Source organism: Emydura macquarii, unplaced genomic scaffold (genome assembly GCF_026122565.2).
Source record: "Emydura macquarii macquarii isolate MOO-44397 ecotype Brisbane River unplaced genomic scaffold, CSIRO-AGI_Emac_v2 contig_1790, whole genome shotgun sequence".
NCBI lineage: Eukaryota > Metazoa > Chordata > Testudines > Chelidae > Emydura > Emydura macquarii.
The window spans coordinates 19,584,536-19,604,830 of NW_027131927.1; the positions used below are offsets into that span (position 1 = coordinate 19,584,536).

The 20,295-nt window shown below is 41.7% G+C and overlaps 1 protein-coding gene and 1 long non-coding RNA gene across 2 annotated transcripts; one reads left to right on the plus strand and one right to left on the minus strand.

Moving 5' to 3' along the window:
- Positions 1–3,189: 3,189 nt before the first annotated feature.
- On the minus strand, positions 3,190–4,393 carry LOC137159183 (uncharacterized). The gene is made up of 2 exons (XR_010921571.1): positions 4,236–4,393; positions 3,190–3,243 (listed from the first exon to the last, which is right to left on the minus strand). It is a non-coding gene; the product is annotated as an uncharacterized lncRNA (long non-coding RNA).
- A 796-nt stretch (positions 4,394–5,189) lies between these two features.
- Positions 5,190–16,742, plus strand: CCNG2 (cyclin G2). The gene is made up of 8 exons (XM_067557070.1): positions 5,190–5,363; positions 6,519–6,656; positions 8,910–9,047; positions 9,973–10,223; positions 10,393–10,471; positions 10,557–10,655; positions 12,959–13,164; positions 15,153–16,742. The coding sequence occupies exons 2-8, from the start codon at positions 6,519–6,521 to the stop codon at positions 15,280–15,282; spliced, it is 1,041 nt and encodes a 346-aa protein (XP_067413171.1). The 5' UTR covers positions 5,190–5,363; the 3' UTR covers positions 15,283–16,742.
- Positions 16,743–20,295: the final 3,553 nt, after the last annotated feature.

A 20,295-nucleotide genomic window follows, 5' to 3' on the forward strand; every position in this document is an offset into this window, starting at 1 on the left:
AGAAAACACCAGCCTCACCTAAAACGTTTGAGGGAAGAAGAAAGGAGCAAAGATAATAACTTTTACCATTCAAATGGTCGAAGAGGAGTCCACCCTGATAACTTTGGAGCCAGTCCACTTCAAAAAAAAATCTGATCAGGTTTGCAACAATGTGGGTGATTAAGGATCACACCAAATGCAGATGCAGCATGACAGAGCAAAAACCCATATACTTACATGGGGTCTTTTCCCTATAAAATGGGACAGAAAGATGAAGGCTGGAGGTTCGGGTCTACATCATCACACCAGCCAGGAGTACCGATGCGCATCGGCAGAACCTTGCTCCTTACCCTCGTACTACAGTCACCTAGCCAGTGACTACCACAAGCACCAAGAGGCTGGTAACTATAACATCTGTGAGACCCCCTATGTATGTTCGTCTGTCTCCCTGTCTGTGTATGCCTGTCAGTGTGCATGAGTGTGAATGACAGTACCAATTAAAACATGTGTCAATGAAGTATATTTTATTAACAAGAATCTCTGTAATTGTAGTATTGATACAATGTTGATACTGTTTTCCTAGTATTTACATTATTAATACTATTTCACTAAGTAAAGAACAATATTGATGTTGTTACAGTGTTGATACATTTTTTATTGATAATGTTTACCAAATTTCTGTATTCACAATAAACATGGCTTGCTGCCTTATCCCCTGAAAAAGATTCTGTGATATTTGTTATTTGAATAACACTCGGACATCTTCTTCATGCCCAGGCTTTCCTTCAGCCCCCACCTGTCCTTTTATCTAAACAGCACCCATCAGCCAGAAACTTTCCCAGCCTTCTTCCTGGCTCTCCAACTCAGGAAGGTTCATAGGCTCACACCTCCTAACCTCAGTCATCTTCAGCCTCCTAGACCTGGCTCTCTAATTCAGCAAATTAGCCTCTTTGCAAATCTCTCAGCCCTTCCCAGGAAACTTCCTCTAGAAACCCACTCCTCAATAATACTGTTTTCCTCTCATTTATTAGCCCCAGATCCTTTTAATCAGGTCAACCTGGGACACACCTGTGCTGTCTCAGGTGCACTAGACCCACTTTACTTAAAGCAGCCAGCCACCCTGTGATAGAGCCATTCTGACTATATTGAGAGATATATAAACGAAACATACTTGGTATGTAATGTAGTCTAATTAACATAGGTGTTGCAAACTTAACTTTTGCCTTTGCTGACATTTTGTGGTTTGGCTGTGTAATCTTAAAGTTGCATTATAAAAGCATGCCAAAAAAGAAGCAAAAAAAAAAAAAATAAAAAAAAAAATTTTAGTCATATTCTGCCAATCACTTTCACTAGTCAGCATGGTCAAAATATGAGATCAAGATGATAGTTGGCTAAGTGAAATTAGATTTCTGTGATGTATGTAAAGACATACCTTAAATATCTTAATGGATCTGGGCCCTAGTCAATACACTGTTGTTAGATACTCATATTCTCATGAGCAAGTTGTATCAGGCTGTGTTAGATTTCATGGCAGTAATAGGATTAATGCAGCTAAAACAAAACAAGTACAAATAATTTTAATAAGAGTAATCTGGTACACTTTGACACTACTACATTTCAACCTTAATCAGGATTATAAATTGAATTTAAAAAATTAAATTACATAACTATATACAGCTATGTGTGTCATAGGAAACACATTGGCCCTCCTTTAGAAGCTGCACACAAATCTTCATTTTTATTACTAAGACTGAAGATTTTCTAGGACCCGTAATAAGATTTTTAGTAGATTTATAATCCAACTTCCAAGCCCCACATTGCATCCAGACAAGCCTTCTGGCTGAGAAGTGGAGGGGTCTCCCTCTGAAGCTTATCAACGTTGTTTCTATGTTGTGATTGCTGTGCTGGATGTCTCTAAGAAACGGTTTTAACTTTGTTTTCACTGTACTGCACCTTTAAATCTCCAAGGAATATCCATCTCCAGGAGCAGCTGCTGTTCTGTGAGGCACAGCAGGTTACAGAGGAGATAAACTATGGTTTCCTACAGGTTCCATACTACTTTTTTTGTTGCATCCCTTTATCCAGAATAAGTCACTCAGACTAAAAGTGCAATAGTTGCTCTTTGAAAACAACTAATAGTTGTTACTGAACTTTGTTATTGTATGAGTGCACTGTCAGCTCCAGTCATCCTGGGGAGCTAACCAAGATTGTGAGTTTTCCCCCCTTACAATTTCAAACCTGAAGGTGGGTCATTTATACTGAGGAGCAGTTGCTCTTGCAATCTTGCTCAGCCATTTGCAGGGTTTTAGCCAATTAGGGAGGAGCAAAGATGATACAGTGTGTGAGCCTCTTCTCCCTCAGGGATGAGGAGTCTTTTTCATGCAATGCCGCATAGGAGAAGCACAAGTGATCCATGCTCTTCTAACAGGTTTTCTTCTTCAAATTATTTAGTTAGTTACATACATATGAATGGTATTTTTTGGAGTTTTTAACTAAGTTTAAATCATTGGGTGAAATAGCAAAAGCAATTTCTGTGTTCAAGTGGAAAGTCAAACCCGTATTTTTTAAAATGAAATGTTTGTGTTTAATCATTCTTTAAAAAGATTAAACTGATTTCTGCAATTACTTAGGTTTACAACTGGAAGAAGTTAATATGCATGGTCTGTTATGTTGTTTCATTCAGGGGCCTGAAAGAGTGTTTACATCTGTATTGTATGTTGACATTGCAAGATGCACTTTACCAAAGACAGAGCATGATGCCTTTAAGAATTTGAATAGAAATTGGAATCAAGAGCCTTACTCTGCAAACGTTTACTAGTGTAGGCAAGGTTTGGTACTGTAAGTGGTCCATATGAAGTCAATGTAACTAACAATAAGCACTGCCCTTAGAAGAGGCTGATCATTAGAAGTGGGATCGCTTTAGATTTTTAGAGGTTGAAATTGGGTTTAATCCTTAAAATACTGGCCCTAGTTACAATATAGTCAGTTGTCATTCCACATATCCCACCTTGCAGGACTGCTGTGAGGATAAACCCATGAGTGCTCAATTACCACAGTAAAATGAGGACTATAAAGTACCTAGACAAACACATTTGCAGAGCAATATGGGGAAGTTTGCAGTGCAGCTTTCTTGTGGAGCAGAGGGCTTTGTTTTCTCAGCCTGGCAAACTTCATAAACGCGACCATAGGTGTAATAATTGGTTAAGATCATTTTCTTTCTGTTTGCTAATATTTTCTCATTGTCATCCCTCTGCCACCTCGTCCCTGAAGTGTAATACAAGAACGTTATAAGCTGAAATGTTGGGCCAGGCCTGTAAATACCATGATATGGAAAGGTGCATAAATGCAACCGCAAGTGATGCCAACTCTCATGATATTAGGTTTGTCTTAAAGCCCCAGCTCCTAAATTTATGTGACTACGAGAATTTCCACTTTCATTAAAAAAAAATAAGTTTCCAGCCCTTGCAGTTGCACAGAAAATCTTGAAAACACAAACCCTAAGGCTCCAACACTCAAATACAAATAAGTTATTTTTAAACCAGTCTCATCATGATTTTTTTAACACTGGGGTTGGTGTTACTGAACCATGTCCAAAACACAGGTGGATGAGGCATACGTGCCCTGCAGCCACATTGAGAAGGCGAGATGTTTCGGTGGAGAGCAGGTTAGGTTCCCCAAGCATTGTGGGTTAATGGTGCTGCCCTGTAACATTATTTGGGGGGAAATGTGGGTGCTGTATCTGACTTTACCTTAACAGGTGTGCATGTAGGAGTGGGTGACAGTGACTCCTGTGACACTCAGGCCTTGTCTACACTACAAATGTTTTACCACTATAGCTATTCCATCAGATCCTCCCAGTGCAGAGGAAGTTTATGCCAACATAAGTTTTTCCTGTTCGTACAGTAACACCATCTCCCCCAACCAGGTTAGCTATGTGACGAGGGCACCCTCCTGCTGGCATAGCAGTGCCCACAATGGGGGCGTTGTTGGCATAGCTCTGCATACACCATGGGGCAGTGGTGGCAGGCCATGGCTGCACCGGGGCCGGGGGAGAGGGGGATGGCACTGGGGCATGTGTGGCAGCAGAGCTGTGCTGTGTAGGGTAGCCTGGTCTCTGTGGTTTGGGGCATGGCTGTGGTGCAAGGCTGGGAGCTGCCCTCTGGCCACTGATGGCTCCATGTCCCTCAGCTGCACCAGTAGGAACCTGCCCAATTGGGCCCGATCCTGCCAAGGAGGGAGCGGGGGTCACTCCGCACCTGTCAGGGTCAGGCCCCAGCAGTTCAGTGGAAGCAGGCCCCTGGACAGGATCAGGCCCATTGAAGCCAATGGCACGACAGCCAGTGCCCCCGCGGGAAGCAGAATCGGGCCCCGCAGTGACAGGGGACCGATGCCAGCGGGCACATCATTTCCTCCCCCCCAGGAGCCGAATTTAGTTTTCTCCAAAGCGCAGCGCATCCCCGGCCCCCAGCCGCGCGCAGCCGTAGCTAAGGCCTGGAGTTGGAGGTGTGTCCGGGTATGTCCCGGGTAGCCAATCATAGAGAGATGTCGTCACCGACGACCAATCCCAGAGTAGGAACAACAACAGCAACAGCAGCAGCGGCATCGGGAAGGGAGGGCAGGCTCTGTCCAATCAGCGATCAGTATTTATGGACCAATCAGCGCGCAGAACAGTTTGGGCGGACTTTTCAAAACAGAAAAAATCTCGGTTCCCTTTAAAGGAGTGATTTTCCCTAGTTTCCGTCTCCTTCCGCGTCCCCACCTTGGTAAATACGCGGAGAAAGCTCCCTGCCAGGGTGGGGGTGGCTTGCACCCGGGCGCTGGCTAGGGACAGCTGGTAACCTAAACCAGCACAGTGGCTGCCCTTCTCGGCGTCTTTGTCTACGACTCCCCAGCGGGACTCTTTAACCACCCCCTCCCTTCTCCGACATCTCGCCAGCCGGAACTGCCTTAGATCCCTCCGCCCGGGGCCGTCTGCTGCTCCGGAGAAACAAAAACAAAGGGGTGGGACCACGGCGGGTCACGTGACGGGGCTGAGCGGTGGGGTGAGAGAGGGAGGGGGGGAGTCGCTGGCGACAGCCGAGCCTCCTCCATTTTGCTGTGGGCTTAGCTGCCCCTCGCTCGGCGCCCGGGGGGGGAAGGCGGCGGCGGGGATGGTGCTGCTGCTGCTGCTGCCCGTGCAGTGAGGGAGGGAGGGAGGGAGGGTGGGGGGGCCGGGGGTGCGCAGGCCGCTCGCTGGTGACGGTGCCGCCTGGATGCGGGGCTGGGATCGGGGCCGCTGCGCGACTCCGCGGTGACAAGAGGCTGGAATCGCCCCCGCCCCGATCTCCGCTTCAGCCCGGCCCCGGCCCCGCTTCTCCGGCAGGAGGGGACCGCGCTGCTGAGCGGTAGGGACCCGCCTCGGACAGCGGACTCAGGAGGGTGGGGGGGCAGCGGGGTGGGCGGGGAGTGACGGCGGGGAGCCGCTGGCCCCGGAGGGGAGGGGGGAGCCGCTGGCCCCGGTGGGGGGAGGTGTTGGTCTTTGGGGGAGGGCTGGGAGCGGGGGACTTGCTGTGTTCGGGAAGCGGGGGGCAGTTCTCTTCTCCTCTCTCTCAGCTGGGTCCCGGCTCTTTGTGCTGCGCCCCCTCCCCGTCCCTGGTTATATTGCGTGTGAGAGAGCGGGGGGCATCCTTGTGTGATCCCCGCCAGGCTGGGCCCCCTTTGTGCGGGGCACTGTGCGGCCGGCCGGGGTCTGTGTATCTGCCCCACAGCTGCCGAGCGGCGCCCCTTTGTTCTGTTTGTCTCTCCCTGCCCCGCTCTCCTTGGGCTAAGTTTCAGCCTTACTGAACAAAGAACCTCCTGCGCACCAGCGATGATGGCGGGTGGCTGGTGATTGAAATGTATAAAGAACCCCATCTCTTCTATCCCTAGTGGAGGATTCCTTTCTCCCCCCCCCCCCCCCCAAAAAAAAAAAAAAAAAAATCCAGTGACTTTTAAAACATACCTAAATTAGAAGGGGGAAGAGTCTGGCAAAAATTCAACTTTGAGATGTTTTGGGTAAAGAGTGGCCAGAAGCTACTATGTGTCTCCTCCAACCACATCAAAACCCAGCGTGATTCATTTCTGTAAGGCATGAACGTTTGCTGCTGAACCTCCCTGTTACTGTTTTCTTCAGTAACAATCAGACCAGAGCTTTCCCTTGGTCTGTGTAGGAGACAACACCCCATACCCAGCAACAAGCGCCAAACCCACCCACAGTCACAGGAGAGGACTCCTTTCTCTTTCTCTTTCTCTTTTCTAATCTTCTGGGTGTGAAGCATATATCACCATCCTCTCCTAGTTCATCCCAGTTTCCTTTCCCCTTAGAAGGGTAGGACTAAGTACACTGACCCATGCTTTTTCTCAGGGATAAAGATGATGTTTCATTGGCAAGACAAGGGAAATAAGTGTTTCTAAAGTTGCTCTAGATATGTTTCATACTGATATTGGAGTCTGTAGAGCCTGTCTCCCATTTTCATTCAATGGCAAACTACCAAATATTGAGATTTGTTTTTTCTATTAAGATGAAGGATTTGGGAGCTGAAGAACAAATGAGCAATGAAATTTTCAGACTCTTCAAACAGTTAAAACTGCAATTGGAGCAAGAATGGAAGTTTCAGCCTCGGGAGAAGGGGCTCAGCCTGATTGAGTGTACTGCAGAGGTGAGAAGCAGGAGGAGAACTTTGGTCCTAGAGTGGAAGAGTTAATTATTCATGAGTGTGATCCATGGCAATCAGAACTAACTGTATAAATATCAAAAGCTCTATTGTAGTTTTACTGTAGGGAATTGCAGTACATGAAACTATATAGTAAAGGCAACAGTTAGTTCAAATTTAATACACAATTTATGTTTTATAGAAACTTGTAGGAAACTGAATACCAGTAGAAACACTTGTCTTAAAAATCCCATTATCACTCTCTTCTATATAAACATCTTTTGTTTTTGTGGAGCTATTTTAATTAAAATGCATATATTGTGTGCCATGAACTGTCTTTAAATTCCAACATTTAAATCGACTAGATATTTTCATTAATAGAAGAACTAATTAAAAAAATAAGGAGTTAATAATGCATTTGAAATATTCATTGTACATTAAATATAGCATTTTTATTTCACATTGAAAGAGTCTCTATTGGTTCCACTTTTACTATTTCCCTGCAGCTGCATTAATGCATGAAAACCGGAATGTAAAACTGACTACAAATGAAAGTGAAACATAATAGCGTATTTTCTTTGTCAAAACAAAGGAAATATATGAAGATAAGCAGTGAAAAACAAACTCGACTTCACAAATTTTCATCTTTAATAATCTCAGGCTATGTTTACACTGCTGGCGGCACCGCAGGATTGATTTTGCGGGTTCGATTGAGGGGCAGTGAAGACTCACTCAATCGAACCTGGAAGTCGACTGCAAATCCACCCCGGCAAGAAGCGTAGCTCTGCGTTGACGGGAGGGCATTTCCCGTCGGCGCAGCGCAGTGGAGACGCTGCGGTAAGTAAACGTTAGGAAGTTGATGGGAGCTATGTAAGTTAATCTACGTAGCTTGCGTATCTCCCGTCAACTGCCGCCAAAATCCGCGGCCAGTGTAGACCAGGCCCCAATTTAGGGAAGCACTTCAGATTTAAGCAGATGCTTAAGTGCTGCCCTGAGTAAGGATACTTTCCTGAGTTGGAACCTTATGCCCTAATCAAACAGCTGTGTCTGGGCAAGCTCCCGTTGAAGTCAGTCAGGCTCTGTCTGAACTCCGCTTAGCTGGTTCAAAGCCTCTCTGACTTCAATATGAAGTTAATAGCTTAAGTAAAGAAACTTATTTTAATGTATTAATGTTTCTATTTTGATTGTGTGCCTTCATGTATAGAAAATATGGTTGGATTTTTAGATTTTAATAAAATATGCTTGTCATGTTTGTCTTAAAAACATTGTACAAACAACAAACATTTCTTGGGGTTGTAAACTATTTGAGGGCCTAATCTACACGAGAATCACTACAGTGGTGCAGCAGCACTGCTAGTGCAGATGCTGTATGCCAACAGGAGAGATCTCTCCCATCAGCATAATAAATCCACCTCTGCAAGTGGCGGTAGCTATGTCAGTGGGAGAAGCTCTCCATCCAACAGAGCGCTGCACACACAGGTGCTTAGGTCCAGGGGGGAGGCGATGGCTTTTTTCACTCCCCTGAGTGACATAAATTATACCTACATAAGTGTGTACAAGCCCGAGGTATTTGACAAACTGGGCAATGGAGAGGGGTAATTAAGGGAAGTGGGCTTCTGTACATTTAACCAAAGAAGTGTGCATTGTCATCTCATTTAATTTAGTATTGTAATTATCTCTGTAGAACTGACCCAATGAGCTTTTCTGAACTAGAGCTGAATATGGAATGTTTTAACTGGACACTGTAAAGAGGAATTTTGATAGGTAAACTGTGTAATCCCACAAGTCGCTCCAGTCTTCTGGAGCAGTTGCTCCTATCTACATGCCTACAAATCGTAGCTGCAGCAGTCCCTCAATACTAGCAGAGCTCGTAATGGGTTTATGTTTGAATTCTGGTGGAGAGTAGAAGGGACTCATTTAATATAGGACATTTCCCATTGCCCACACCCCAAGATCAGGACTTGTTCTGTTTATAGATATTTTGGTGTCAATTGTCTCTTAAAAACAAATGTATATTATAAATGTGGATATTGCACTAAATTGATTGAGATGGTGTGGCCTTAGTCCAAACATCTTGGATTTGTTGTCAGGCTCTCTAGGGTAACTCACCCTTGGTTTGGTAAATTAAATAATCCACTGTTTTCACCTCGTAGATCTTTTTAAAGATTTTTTTTTGCCATCTACTGGCCTACTTCTAAGATCCGATGATCTTGCATGATGTAGCATTGGTAAATGCTGATTTCACTCATTTCATTGCAGAACGAAAACACTATATGTCCAAGACTAAGGAATGCCAAGGTTGAAGATCTCTGGAGTCTGACCAATTTTTTTGGATTTACAACTGAAACATTTGTCTTGGCTGTCAACATTCTGGACAGATTCTTGGCTCTTATGAAGGTATCTTGAGTGGCGAAGATCCTTGTGTTGAATATGCACAATTCCTGTTTAGTTTTACATTCAGGAAGTTTGCTTTGAACTAAGGTGAAAAACAATCAAGATTCTTTAATAGTAAACAATTGTAGTACATGTCTCCTGTAGTACATGTTAACAATATCCTGTGATAGTTCCTACTTTCTAGTTCAGAACTGGGCAAGTCATATCATGACAGATAAGACTGTGAGTGACGATCATATATAGTATAACTTTGCATGGCACTCTACATAGGTAAACAAAAATATGGTTCAAGTTCTTGCTCTTAAAGCCTATAGTGATCATCAAATATAAAAAATGGAGACAAAGACGAGTCACAATATTTTGCAAACTAATAGAGTATTGAGGACTGTGTATAACTAAGGCCAGTCTATGTGGAGCACTGTTCATGTATAATCCAGTGGAACTGCTTCACGAGTGCATTGCCAGAGTATGCTTAGTAGAGGTTGCTCAGCTACAGAATTGGTTTTCCCCCCTCTGGAAGTTGTGCACTGCAGAATTTGCACTAATGGGCATTTTTTTTCTCCTAGCACTGTATATTTTTTGTTATACTCACAGCACTTTGCTGGTACCTTTCTAGTGAAATTTCCATGACAAAGTGCATTTTATATATAAGATGTGGCTTAGAAAGGTATCATGTACCAGTAAATGAAATCTAAATCTTTTACTTAATGTTTATACTGTAGTAGTGCCTAGACGTCTCAACCAGGCTGAATCCTTGTTGTGCTGGGTGTTGTACAAAGATAAGTGACAAAAGAAAAGTTTGCAGCCTAAAACGTGAAACTACATGCTAATAAAGGTTGTGTGGCTTTTAAACATGGTACCTCCATAATAATGTGTGTGACTAGGTTGTCACTAGTGTAACAATTGATACATTATCTTTTTCTTTCAGGTGAAACCTAAGCATTTATCTTGCATTGGAGTCTGTTGTTTTCAACTGGCTGCTCAAGTCACTGAAAAGGAATGCAATATTCCGTCCATTCATGATGTCATCCGGATTAGCCAATGTAAATGCACTGTTTCCGACTTGAAACGGATGGAAAAAATAATTTCGGAAAAACTGCACTTTGAATTTAAAGCTACTACTGCCTTAACCTTTTTGCACTTGTACCATACTATTGTACTCTGTCATACCTCAGAAAAGTAAGTGTAGTTATATCATATACCATATCTGCAATGCTCTGTCATGTTTGTAAGACCCTTTTCCTCTCTTTAGCAGTCTCATTAAATCTAATTCTGACACTAGCTTAAAAATAGCCATCTTTGTACCTTAGTTTTAGTGAGTACAAATTTGTTTTTCTTTTATTTGCAGGAAAGAAGTACTGAACCTTGACAAATTGGAAGCACAGTTGAAAGCTTGCAACTGCCGATTAGTCTTTTCTAAAGCAAAAGTATGTAATTTTTTTTGCCTAGTAATTCATAATTTGATTTTGATTTGTGTATGTTGAGGGTTTGTTTGTTTTTTTGTACTTCCAGCCATCCATATTGGCCTTGTGTCTTCTCACTCTGGAAGTTCAGACTTTGAAATCCATTGAGCTGTTTGAAATTGTTCTGCATGTTCAAAAGCATTCAAAGGTAAACTATTTAAATGGCTTATTTAACTGTTGGCTTTTCCCAACCAGGGCTATCCTGAACACAGTCTAAGAAACACAGTAAGACTTTAAGATGTTGGGTGATACCACCACCCTTCCCTTGGGCATCTTGAGGTATTGAAGCATCTGGCTGAAGGTCAGGTGCCTTCACAACCTAAATAATGTGGATGGTTGCTATGCAACTTTGACTCCCAGAAGATCTCGTGCATAAGCAAATCCCAGTACCATGTCTCAAGGAAGCTTGTATGTGTAAAACATACCAGACCACTAAGACAAAATTATATGGGTACACTTTTCGCTCTCTTCTTTACCAAGAAGCAGCCCGATAGCAGGCTCATACTGGATGCTTACATGGTTAAGAACCTGTTAAATTCATCTTATCCAGTCTACTTGGATATGTGGATCCTAGGAAACTCCCATCATACTGCTTCATATATGCAAAGGGGCTTACACATGACTCTTAAAACATGGTCTGTGTAAATGTATCTCTTGACTTTTCTTGTTATACAAAAGTTGTTTAATATAAATATAAGTAAAAGCTCTTGACTTAAAAGCATTAATGAAACTAGTAAGGCTCAGTGTCTTTGTCCTAACTTTAAGTGTACAATAAAACCAAGACTTTACAACAAGTGAACCTATCCGGATTTATTTAACCTGAAATGATGTTGTGTTCCCAGCCCTGGAGGAATTATTTCATGTTTCCTAGATCTGAATAGTTTTGTCTGATATTCTTCATAAAATCCTTGATACTGTTCATCACTTTTAATGTTCTTAATACACATTAAATAGTATAACAGATAATTCTACTGCTTGTTACTTTGCAAAAATCTTGAATTATACTGGCATGCATTGCGTGTGTTATGAGGCAGAGACTAATTGGCTCATTTGCTTAAACCTGTCTTTAAATTAAAGGCAACATGAACTTTATTTGAACTGTCATCTTCACACTATATTACACAAGATTGTCTTAGCCCATGCTAATAGAGATGAACTAGAAAATTTTAAAATTGTCCACGTTAGTACCCCTTATTTCACGTGAAGTGATATGATTGGGTAATAAGGTCAGTCTGTGTTTTCTTGAAGAATCTGATTGTTCTAGTGAAGAATCAGACTGTATTTGGAATAAAGCAGTTTGGAATTGCCAGTTTGCCCTCCTGAAATCATGACTTATCCAAAAATGTAGGAGATTGATATATTTTAAAGATGTTTTGTGTTCTGTTTGAAATACTACAGCCTTCCAGTTTATATAAAAAAAAAAAAAAAAAGCTCCTAGTACTTTGAAACTTGCCTTTGTGTAGCTCAGCAGGCGTCAGCTGAAATGTGCAAAATGAGCTTGACTTTCAGTAGTTATCTACTAGAAGCTTTTTTCAACACTGTTTCATCAGTAGGAGCATTTCAGAGGGGCAAACGCAAATTACCTTTTATTTACCTTTTAAACCCCCGTTTCTACAGAAATGGGGTCAGACAATCTTACAACCAGCAGCAGGCGGCAGCAGTCATGAGTCAGTTCTCACTTGCAAACTATGGCTGCTATCTATCTGTTAGTGTAGATAGTGACCAAGACTTTTGGCTTTAAAGATTTTAAAGCTGAAGAGAGGTTTTGGTTCTTTAGCATTTTATAAACTGATTGTGTAGTTGCTTTTGTTAAAGTAATCTTCACACTGTTTGGTTATTTCCGTAACAGTATGGCTAGTAGTCATTTCAGTTGTCTGTTTGACCCACCCCGTTATACACATTAACATAAGATATAAGTCTGAGACTGCTGTCAAGTGATACTTTGAAGCCACCACACTAACATTTTTGCAGTCACATCAATTAGATCTATGATATAAATAATTCCTTTAAATAAGGGGGAAGCACCTATTGTAGGTACTCATAAAGCTGCACTTACCTTTCTGAGGTATGACATTCTAAAAGTTCTACTGTGATCCCTCGTTTTATAAGAGAGGGAATTGCTAGGCACCATAGAACATTTTAAAGGGGTCCTTTCTAATTGTGCCCACTTTGCTGGTGTAATTGGATAAGGGTTACAGCATAAACATACACACACTACTTGAAAAGCTCTACGTGAGTGGTGAGTATTTGACAGTTTGCATTTACACTTCCAGCATAATGGAGTGCCAAGCCTTCAAAAATGAAAAAGACAGTGTTACTTTCTGGTCAATTACTTCACTGGCATATCACTTGACTTACATGCCAACATGTTTGTAAGGATATGGAGGCCTTATTCTAGACTGTCTGTAATATAACTAATTAGATATTTTTCTCACTTTTTTTCTTTTTAAGATAAGTGATAGTGACTTACTCTACTGGAGAGAGTTGGTTTCAAAATGCCTAGCAGATTATTCTTCTCCTGAATGTTGCAAACCAGATCATAAGAAGTTAGTTTGGATTGTTTCAAGACGTACAGCCCAGAATCTACAAAACAGTTACTACAGTGTTCCTGAGTTGCCAACTATACCGGAGGTTGGATGTTTCAATGAAAGTGAGAGGTAAGTAACATTCCTAGGATGGTGGGTTTCACTGATTTGATATTTTCTGGAAGCTTTGTGGTGATACTTCAGTCATAGAAATAGATTTGATTCAGTAGTTCTTATTTGCATGAACAGTTTAAGGAACTGTGGTCTTTCTGGTTGCAGTCCAAACTGACTTAAATCTCAAACTATATATTGCTTGGGTAACTAGAAAATCACCTCAGTTTCCCAAGCAGTTGAGGTCATGTGGCATGCTCTGACCTAGCAGCTCCCAGAAATGTAATTTAAGGACTACTAGCTAAATGTGCCATAAAAAAGTAGTTTTATTGTTGGCTTTTTTTGGTCACTTTAGTCCATGTTAATTTTTTGTTTCAACAGTCTCAAATGTTAAGTTAATGAGTTTGTGAAACAAATGTCAGATTTAAGAGAAGGTGAAGGAAAGCAGATTTAGGAGATGGCAGGTTGGTATCCCCAAACAAAATCTGAAGAAAATAGCTGAGGTGAGGAGATACAGCATTATCACAAGGAAGCTTAAACATGTTTACAAGTAGCTTGTCTGTCAAAACTACCTTTGATATAGCTTTTCCTTTATCAAAACATTGAAAAATAATTTTCCTATTACATATTTATAAACAATGTGTAATCTTCCTTCATGAGAAGACAATTTCTATTTCATTTTAATCATGTTTGTAAGAAGCACCATTGTGCAACACAGTAGCACACAGTCCCTGCTCTGAAGAACTTACAATCTAAATTGACAAGACAGCTACAGCATGTGGGGAAAGATATAACACAGGGAACAATAATGTTGAGCTGTTACACAGCAACTTTGTTCCAAACCTGTTCCACAATTTTTGGGGTGTGTTTAGTTAAAAGGGGATAAGCAAAATGGAAAGAAAAGAGGACATGGAGGGGAGCAGGCCAAGGAATAAGAGGGGTAGATGTGGAGTAAAACTGAGGTGAAGAGACTGAGGGAGAGGAAGGGACAGCGTTGGAGCATACAGCCAATCAGCACACGGTAGAGGAATCACAGAATCATAGAATATTAGAGTTGGAGGGGACCTCAGGAGGTCATCTAGTCCAACCCCCTGCTCAAAGCAGGACTAACCTCAGCTATATCATCCCAACCAGGGCTTTGTCAAGCCTCAGCTTAAAAACCTCTAAGGATGGAGATTCCACCACCTCCCTAGGTAACCCTTTCCAGTGCTTCACCACCCTCCTAGTAAAAAACTTTTTCCTAATGTCCAACCTAGACCTCCCGTCCTGCAACTTGAGACCGTTGAGGAAGTCTAGTCCAAACTGTAGAAAGGTCTCTGAATGTGTGATGGTCCCTGGTTTGGCTGCTTCTGCAGATGCTCCTACAGGTTGGAGTCTCTGGAGCAGTTTTGCATCCTAGTGCCTCCAGAATTTGGGTGGGGGGTTCCCCTGCACACTTCTGAGTCCATGTGGTTGCTTGCGTGAGGGATGGCCTCACCTGGGCCCCATTCTACCAGCTCCTCAGAGCAATGTCACTAACTGGGTGAATTCTTTGCAGAGCTCTCGGATCCTACACCTGTTGACTTAAATGGCAGTAGTATTAAACCTTTAGTAACCTGGATGGTTGTCCATACCAAAACTTAGGCTAGCAGCGCTGCCCTTTCACAACAGTACAAATGTAGTGATAAGCTGTACGGTGCCTGTTTGTCTTAGTTAATAGTAAGTGATAGCATAGTCATGCTGGTGGATTAAAAAATAGGTCCAACCCTTGGTAATACACTGTGATTTAAGTATTGGGAGCACAGTAACTAGTAATACAACCTTTTTCTAATATTTTTGAAGTCTCTTTGCAGTGGAATGAAGTATTAGAAATTTTGTAGAACTAGAAACACGAAGAGCTTTTGAATTTCATTGACACCTGATAATCCACAGGAACTCAATACTTTTATAGGAACAAAATAGTTCATAAAAAAAAATGTAGGATCAGAAAACTTGAGTAAATTACAAATAACTCTTCCCTTCTGTTTTAGTGAAGACTCCTGTGAAGACATGAGCTGTGGAGAAGAAAGTCTTAGCAGTTCTCCTAGTGATCTAGAAGGCAACTTCTTCTTTGATCTCAAACCTAAATCTAAGTGGCAAGCTCTCAACTGTCAGTCTTAGCAATTTGATTGCACTAACGTACAGTTTTTAAATGTACCATAGGCTTTCTTGGCAATAATAAATGAGTAGGTAGTATCCAGGCAAGAGTTGCCATGGAATACCTAAGTGCTTATAATGCCTGCCTTTTTTTATAATTGTGATTTAAACAGCCATTTAGGTCCCAATTCAGCAAAATACTTAAACACAGCCATAGTCCTGTTGAAGTGGACTGCTCTTGTGAGTAAAATGATGCATGTGGTCAAGTTCCTTGCTGAATCAGGTCTAACAGCATAATGGGCTACTATTTCAAATGGTAAAACTGCTTTACAGTACGCACACAATCTTCCAAGAAAAGAGGTTGTATGTGCTCTATTGTACTCGTTTCTTTTGGGGCAGGAACGATTTTAACCAAAATTATATATTTTAAAGATGTACTCTAAGGATTTTAAAAGCTTTGCTTTTTAAACTTCAGGAATCCTTGTTTAATCAGGAGAGTATGCATGATCTATTTTGGGAGGAATATAGACCTTTAAACCCATTCATATGAATGATAGTCAAGTATGTATGTGTCAGGGTTTATTTTAGCATTTTCATTTTAAACCAATACAGATAAGCTTATGCTGAAGTTCATATGAACTTCAATGTTTAAAATTCTAGTGTGAACATGTCAATTCATACTATTAGACTAGAAGTATTAATGTTAAATTTGATAAGTCTGCATTCCTTTAAATATTTAACCCTTGTAGCTGATTTCAGTATTCTTTCACTGTCAAATGACTAAATCATAATCAGACTGGTTTGCATGCTTATGTGAAAGCTGTTAGTACAAGAAGAGTTGGTATTTATTCAGAAATGTCAGGTAAATGTGAAGTCAATAAAGCGGTTGATAGAATGGCAGAAACTTGGTAATTTTTTTGCATTTTTGTTAAAGCACACAGATTAGTATGATTGCATTTCACTCCAGAGTATGGACAGCTAGCAAATGAGGAAATTCATTCTGTAGAATAACTGTATTTGTGTGATAGTGCCAAGGTAGAAATGAAGGGGCAAAAAAATAACAAGTTAACATTGATTGTTTGTAGAAGTAAACATCTTTCTAGTACGATGTGCAGATGTGAATGGTGTGTTGTAAGTTCCTAAATATTATATGCTTTCAGTTATATAAACTTATACACAAGTTTACAAAATGTATAAAAAAAATGTAAATTTTAAAAATGTACAGAAAAATTTTAAAACTTTAAATGAGCAGAAAAGTACTGTATTTTTTTACATTGTGTATGTAGCTTTCTGTAGGTAGCTTGCATGTGGATATTAATTTATTGTGTATTCTGAATAATACAAATGCTTTCTATTGAAGACGTGCTTTTTCTACAGCAAGCCTCAACATCCAACAAGATATTTTCTGAACCTGATCTCTATTAATGGTGATTAAACTTACTGTTTTGCTTCAATTCAGAATAAAAATAAAGCAGTTGTATTTCTGTGTGTGTGAATCAACTTTACTGAGAAGTCTTAGATTACAGTAATCAGTTGTTCTACATACTGAAACATTAGCTTGGTCTGAAACACTTCTACATGGACTTCAGGGCTTTTCTAAACAATTTAAAACGACTTACTGTCCTTTTTACACTAGATTTTTATAGTTTGGGTCTCCAGGAAGAAGAACCTAGCTAACTAGACTTATACGTGTTTTAATTCATGAATTGTAACATAATAGAGAATTGTTTAAAAGATTTCTAAAATGGCTCTGTAGTGGTTTTTGTATAACTAAATTCTGATTTTAATCACAGGGAAAAACCGTAACTCCCTAAGCAAAATTTTCTGTTGACCCTAAGAAAATTCCTGTCATCGGTTGGCATCTCCTTTGCCAAAGAAAATAAGACCAGCTAATTACTCTGTGCTCAGTCTTCTCTTAATGTTTTTAGACTTTATACACTCAGTTACATAAGAATGGCCCTCTAGGGTCAGACCAATGGTCCATCTAGCCCAGTATTCTGTCTGATAGTGGCTGATGCCATATGCTTCAGAGGGAATGAATGGAAAGGGAGCAATTATCGAGGAATCCATCCCCTATTGTCCAGGTTCTAGCAGCCAGAGGCTTAGAGATACCCAGGGCATGGGGTTGTGTCCTTTGCCATCTCAGCTAATAGCCAGTGATGGACCTATCCTCCATGAACATACCTAATTCTAGTTGCCATCAGTTTTCCATTAACACCACTGAATTTTAAAGTCCTGGAACTGACACTACTACATGTTCTAGATGGAGTTGGGCATTTTTTCCCAGCACTGTAACAATATCCACTCTAGTGTAGTTTGCCAGTTAACAGTATTGACTTCCACAATAAGCTTCCTTTTCCCCATCAGTCTGTTGTATATTTGCGGTATGTGACAGTCATCTGAACAGTATTTTTAGATGGCTCTAGCATGAATTGCTGGAGATGTCTATTTGACTAAACCAAATGATTCAGAATATGGTAGCATTATTGCATATGACTGGCTCTCCCTTTTGATACCTACAAAAATTAAAATCTTTGTTTCCAGTACCTATCATCTCTTATCTTAAACAGATATCCTAATTTCTAAACTCTACTTCGGAAAAGCAGTGAGTGAGCAGGGCTGTCTTACTTGCTAAACTTCAGGCTGGAGTTTATCCTCTCTGAGCAGTCACTTTTCCAGAACTGGGCTCAGAATTGCACTTGCAAAGCTGTGCCTTATCACAGTAGTATTAAGGAAGTACTGACTGTTTTCATTGCTGTACTCCAGTAGAACATTGCTTAGTCAGCTTGTTATATGAACGCCTGGTGCATTTCACAGGCCATTGCTCTCCTAGCCCTACACTTCCCTCTGTCATGGGGATGACACTTCCCTCTAACTGCCAGGGAGAGGACAAGCCCCACATCTCTCTTCCTGCAACTATCACTGCTTGGTGGTGGGGATCTCTTGCTCTTCAGCCATCACTGGAGAGGTGAACACCTCTTCCTCGCCATCTAATCCTTAAAATGTTTCTCAAGCAGGAACTCAGCCTGTAGTTTCCTTCTTCCTTTCTCCTCACTGTGCTCTCAGCAGTTTAGCTGAAAAGCTGTTTTAGGCTCAGACCATCATTTGTGTGTATGTACAGTGCCTAGTACAATGGGTACTGATCTCAGCTAAGGCTTCTAGCTTTTGTTATATAACTAATGCTAATAATTTACTTGTATGGTGGAAATAGCTAGTGGCCCCAGTCAGGGATCAGAGCCCTGTTGTGCTAGGCACTGTGTAGAAAATGCTGGCCAGGCCCAAAGATCTTATTCTTTAATTACAAGCCACAGTACAAAAAATAGGCCAAGTCCCACAAGGTGACAATGTGATTATACTGAACTGTGTGCTCAGTGGTGATTGCAGCACCCCTCCCCCCGCCTAGCTATTGTTTTTTATAGGCAGCACAGCTTTTGGGTGGCTGTTAGGCAGGGATTTGAAAAAGGACAGTGATGGCTGTACAGTTGTTTATCCACCACTTCTAAATTTAATACCCCATTGCGCATATATTCTTCCAATCTTCTTTTCACACGCCCAAATCATCTAAGACTGGATTCCTTCTGCTGTTTTGTAATAGATACCACCTTCACACTTCTCTTAATTCATTCATTCTGAACATGGTGCATCGTTGTAACTCCAAGCATCCATCTTACATTTTCATTTCCACTGTATTCAAGCACTGTTTCTATCTCTTCCTCAGTGCCTAGCATTCAGAGCTATACAAAAGTGCAGGTCTAGTTAGCTGAGGAAACTTGCAAAAGAAATTCAAAAGCTGATCTCTGCCATAACTATTACCCACCAGTAAAATTACATTAATCCATGTGCTATAATAATTAGCCACCGTCTGTTCATCTTTCAACCTTTAAATCAATCATCACCTTTGAAAGCATAACGGCTCCTTAGGAACTCTACTGTAAATCATGGTCACTTTACAGCAACAGTGGTGATAATCAGACCAGTTTTGAGAGTGGATAGTTTTGTGGCTCTATCCCTTCAGCTACTGGACTAACTGCTAGGTTTTATGTTGACCAGTCACTACAGGGGCTGAGCACACACTGAAGTACATAAATTTTGCACGTTCAGTTTGAAAGGCAGCGTGAATAAGACTTTGGTTGTGTAATCTCTGTCTGCAGTGATCTTCAGCAATCTTTGTTAAGTTATTTGTAAGAAGGGAACACGCATACTTGACCACCTTCTAAGGCAGATGTATATGATCTTCGTCAGTAATCAGGGCTATGAAGTGCACTGAAATATAAAACAGCAATCCTTAGAGGTGAGACCCGAATTCATGGTCTCCTGGTTCCCAGGTCAGTGGACATTCCCCAGAATATTTGGATGGGCACTTGCCCATGATGGTTACTGGAACGTCTTGCCTCTTGCCTTTAGCAAGCAGCATTCCCCTTTTGGACTGTTATCATTGTTAATAGTTGAATAGTTAGTGTTAAGTATTTGTTAAGTGTAGTATAGTTAGATTTAGAATAGAAAGTGCCCTTAGGGGCTTAGAGTTGGGCCATGCCCAGCTCTCCTGGGTTTAAATCCTGTGCCGCTTGCAGCAAACCCCTGCCTGTAAGCGACCCCCACGATCGCTGCCTTAAATGCCTGAGGGAGCAGCATCGTCGGGACAAATGTAAGATCTGCAAAGCCTTCAAGCCATGAACTCAGAAGGAGAGAGATATCTGGCTGAAGACTATTTTGATGGAGGCGGCGCTACGCCCGGACTCTGAATCGGCGCGTGCCCCCACGGCACCGAGTGTCTCCTCAGTGTGGAGCACTCCCCCGGCACCGAAGTTGACCCGCCGCCGCCAGTCTCCGGTGCCCAAGAAAAGGAAACGCCAGGGCACTGAGCACCAGGGCTCCCCCACACTACCTGTGTGGCCGGGGTCAAGCCAGGAGATGCACCAGCCACGGCCCATTGAGCTAGCTCTGGTGCCTGCATCTCCATGAAGGGAGCCTCCCCCGACTCCTGTGGGTGGGGGAGTACCCTTGCAAGGACAGTTGACGCCAGAGACGCTCCACACG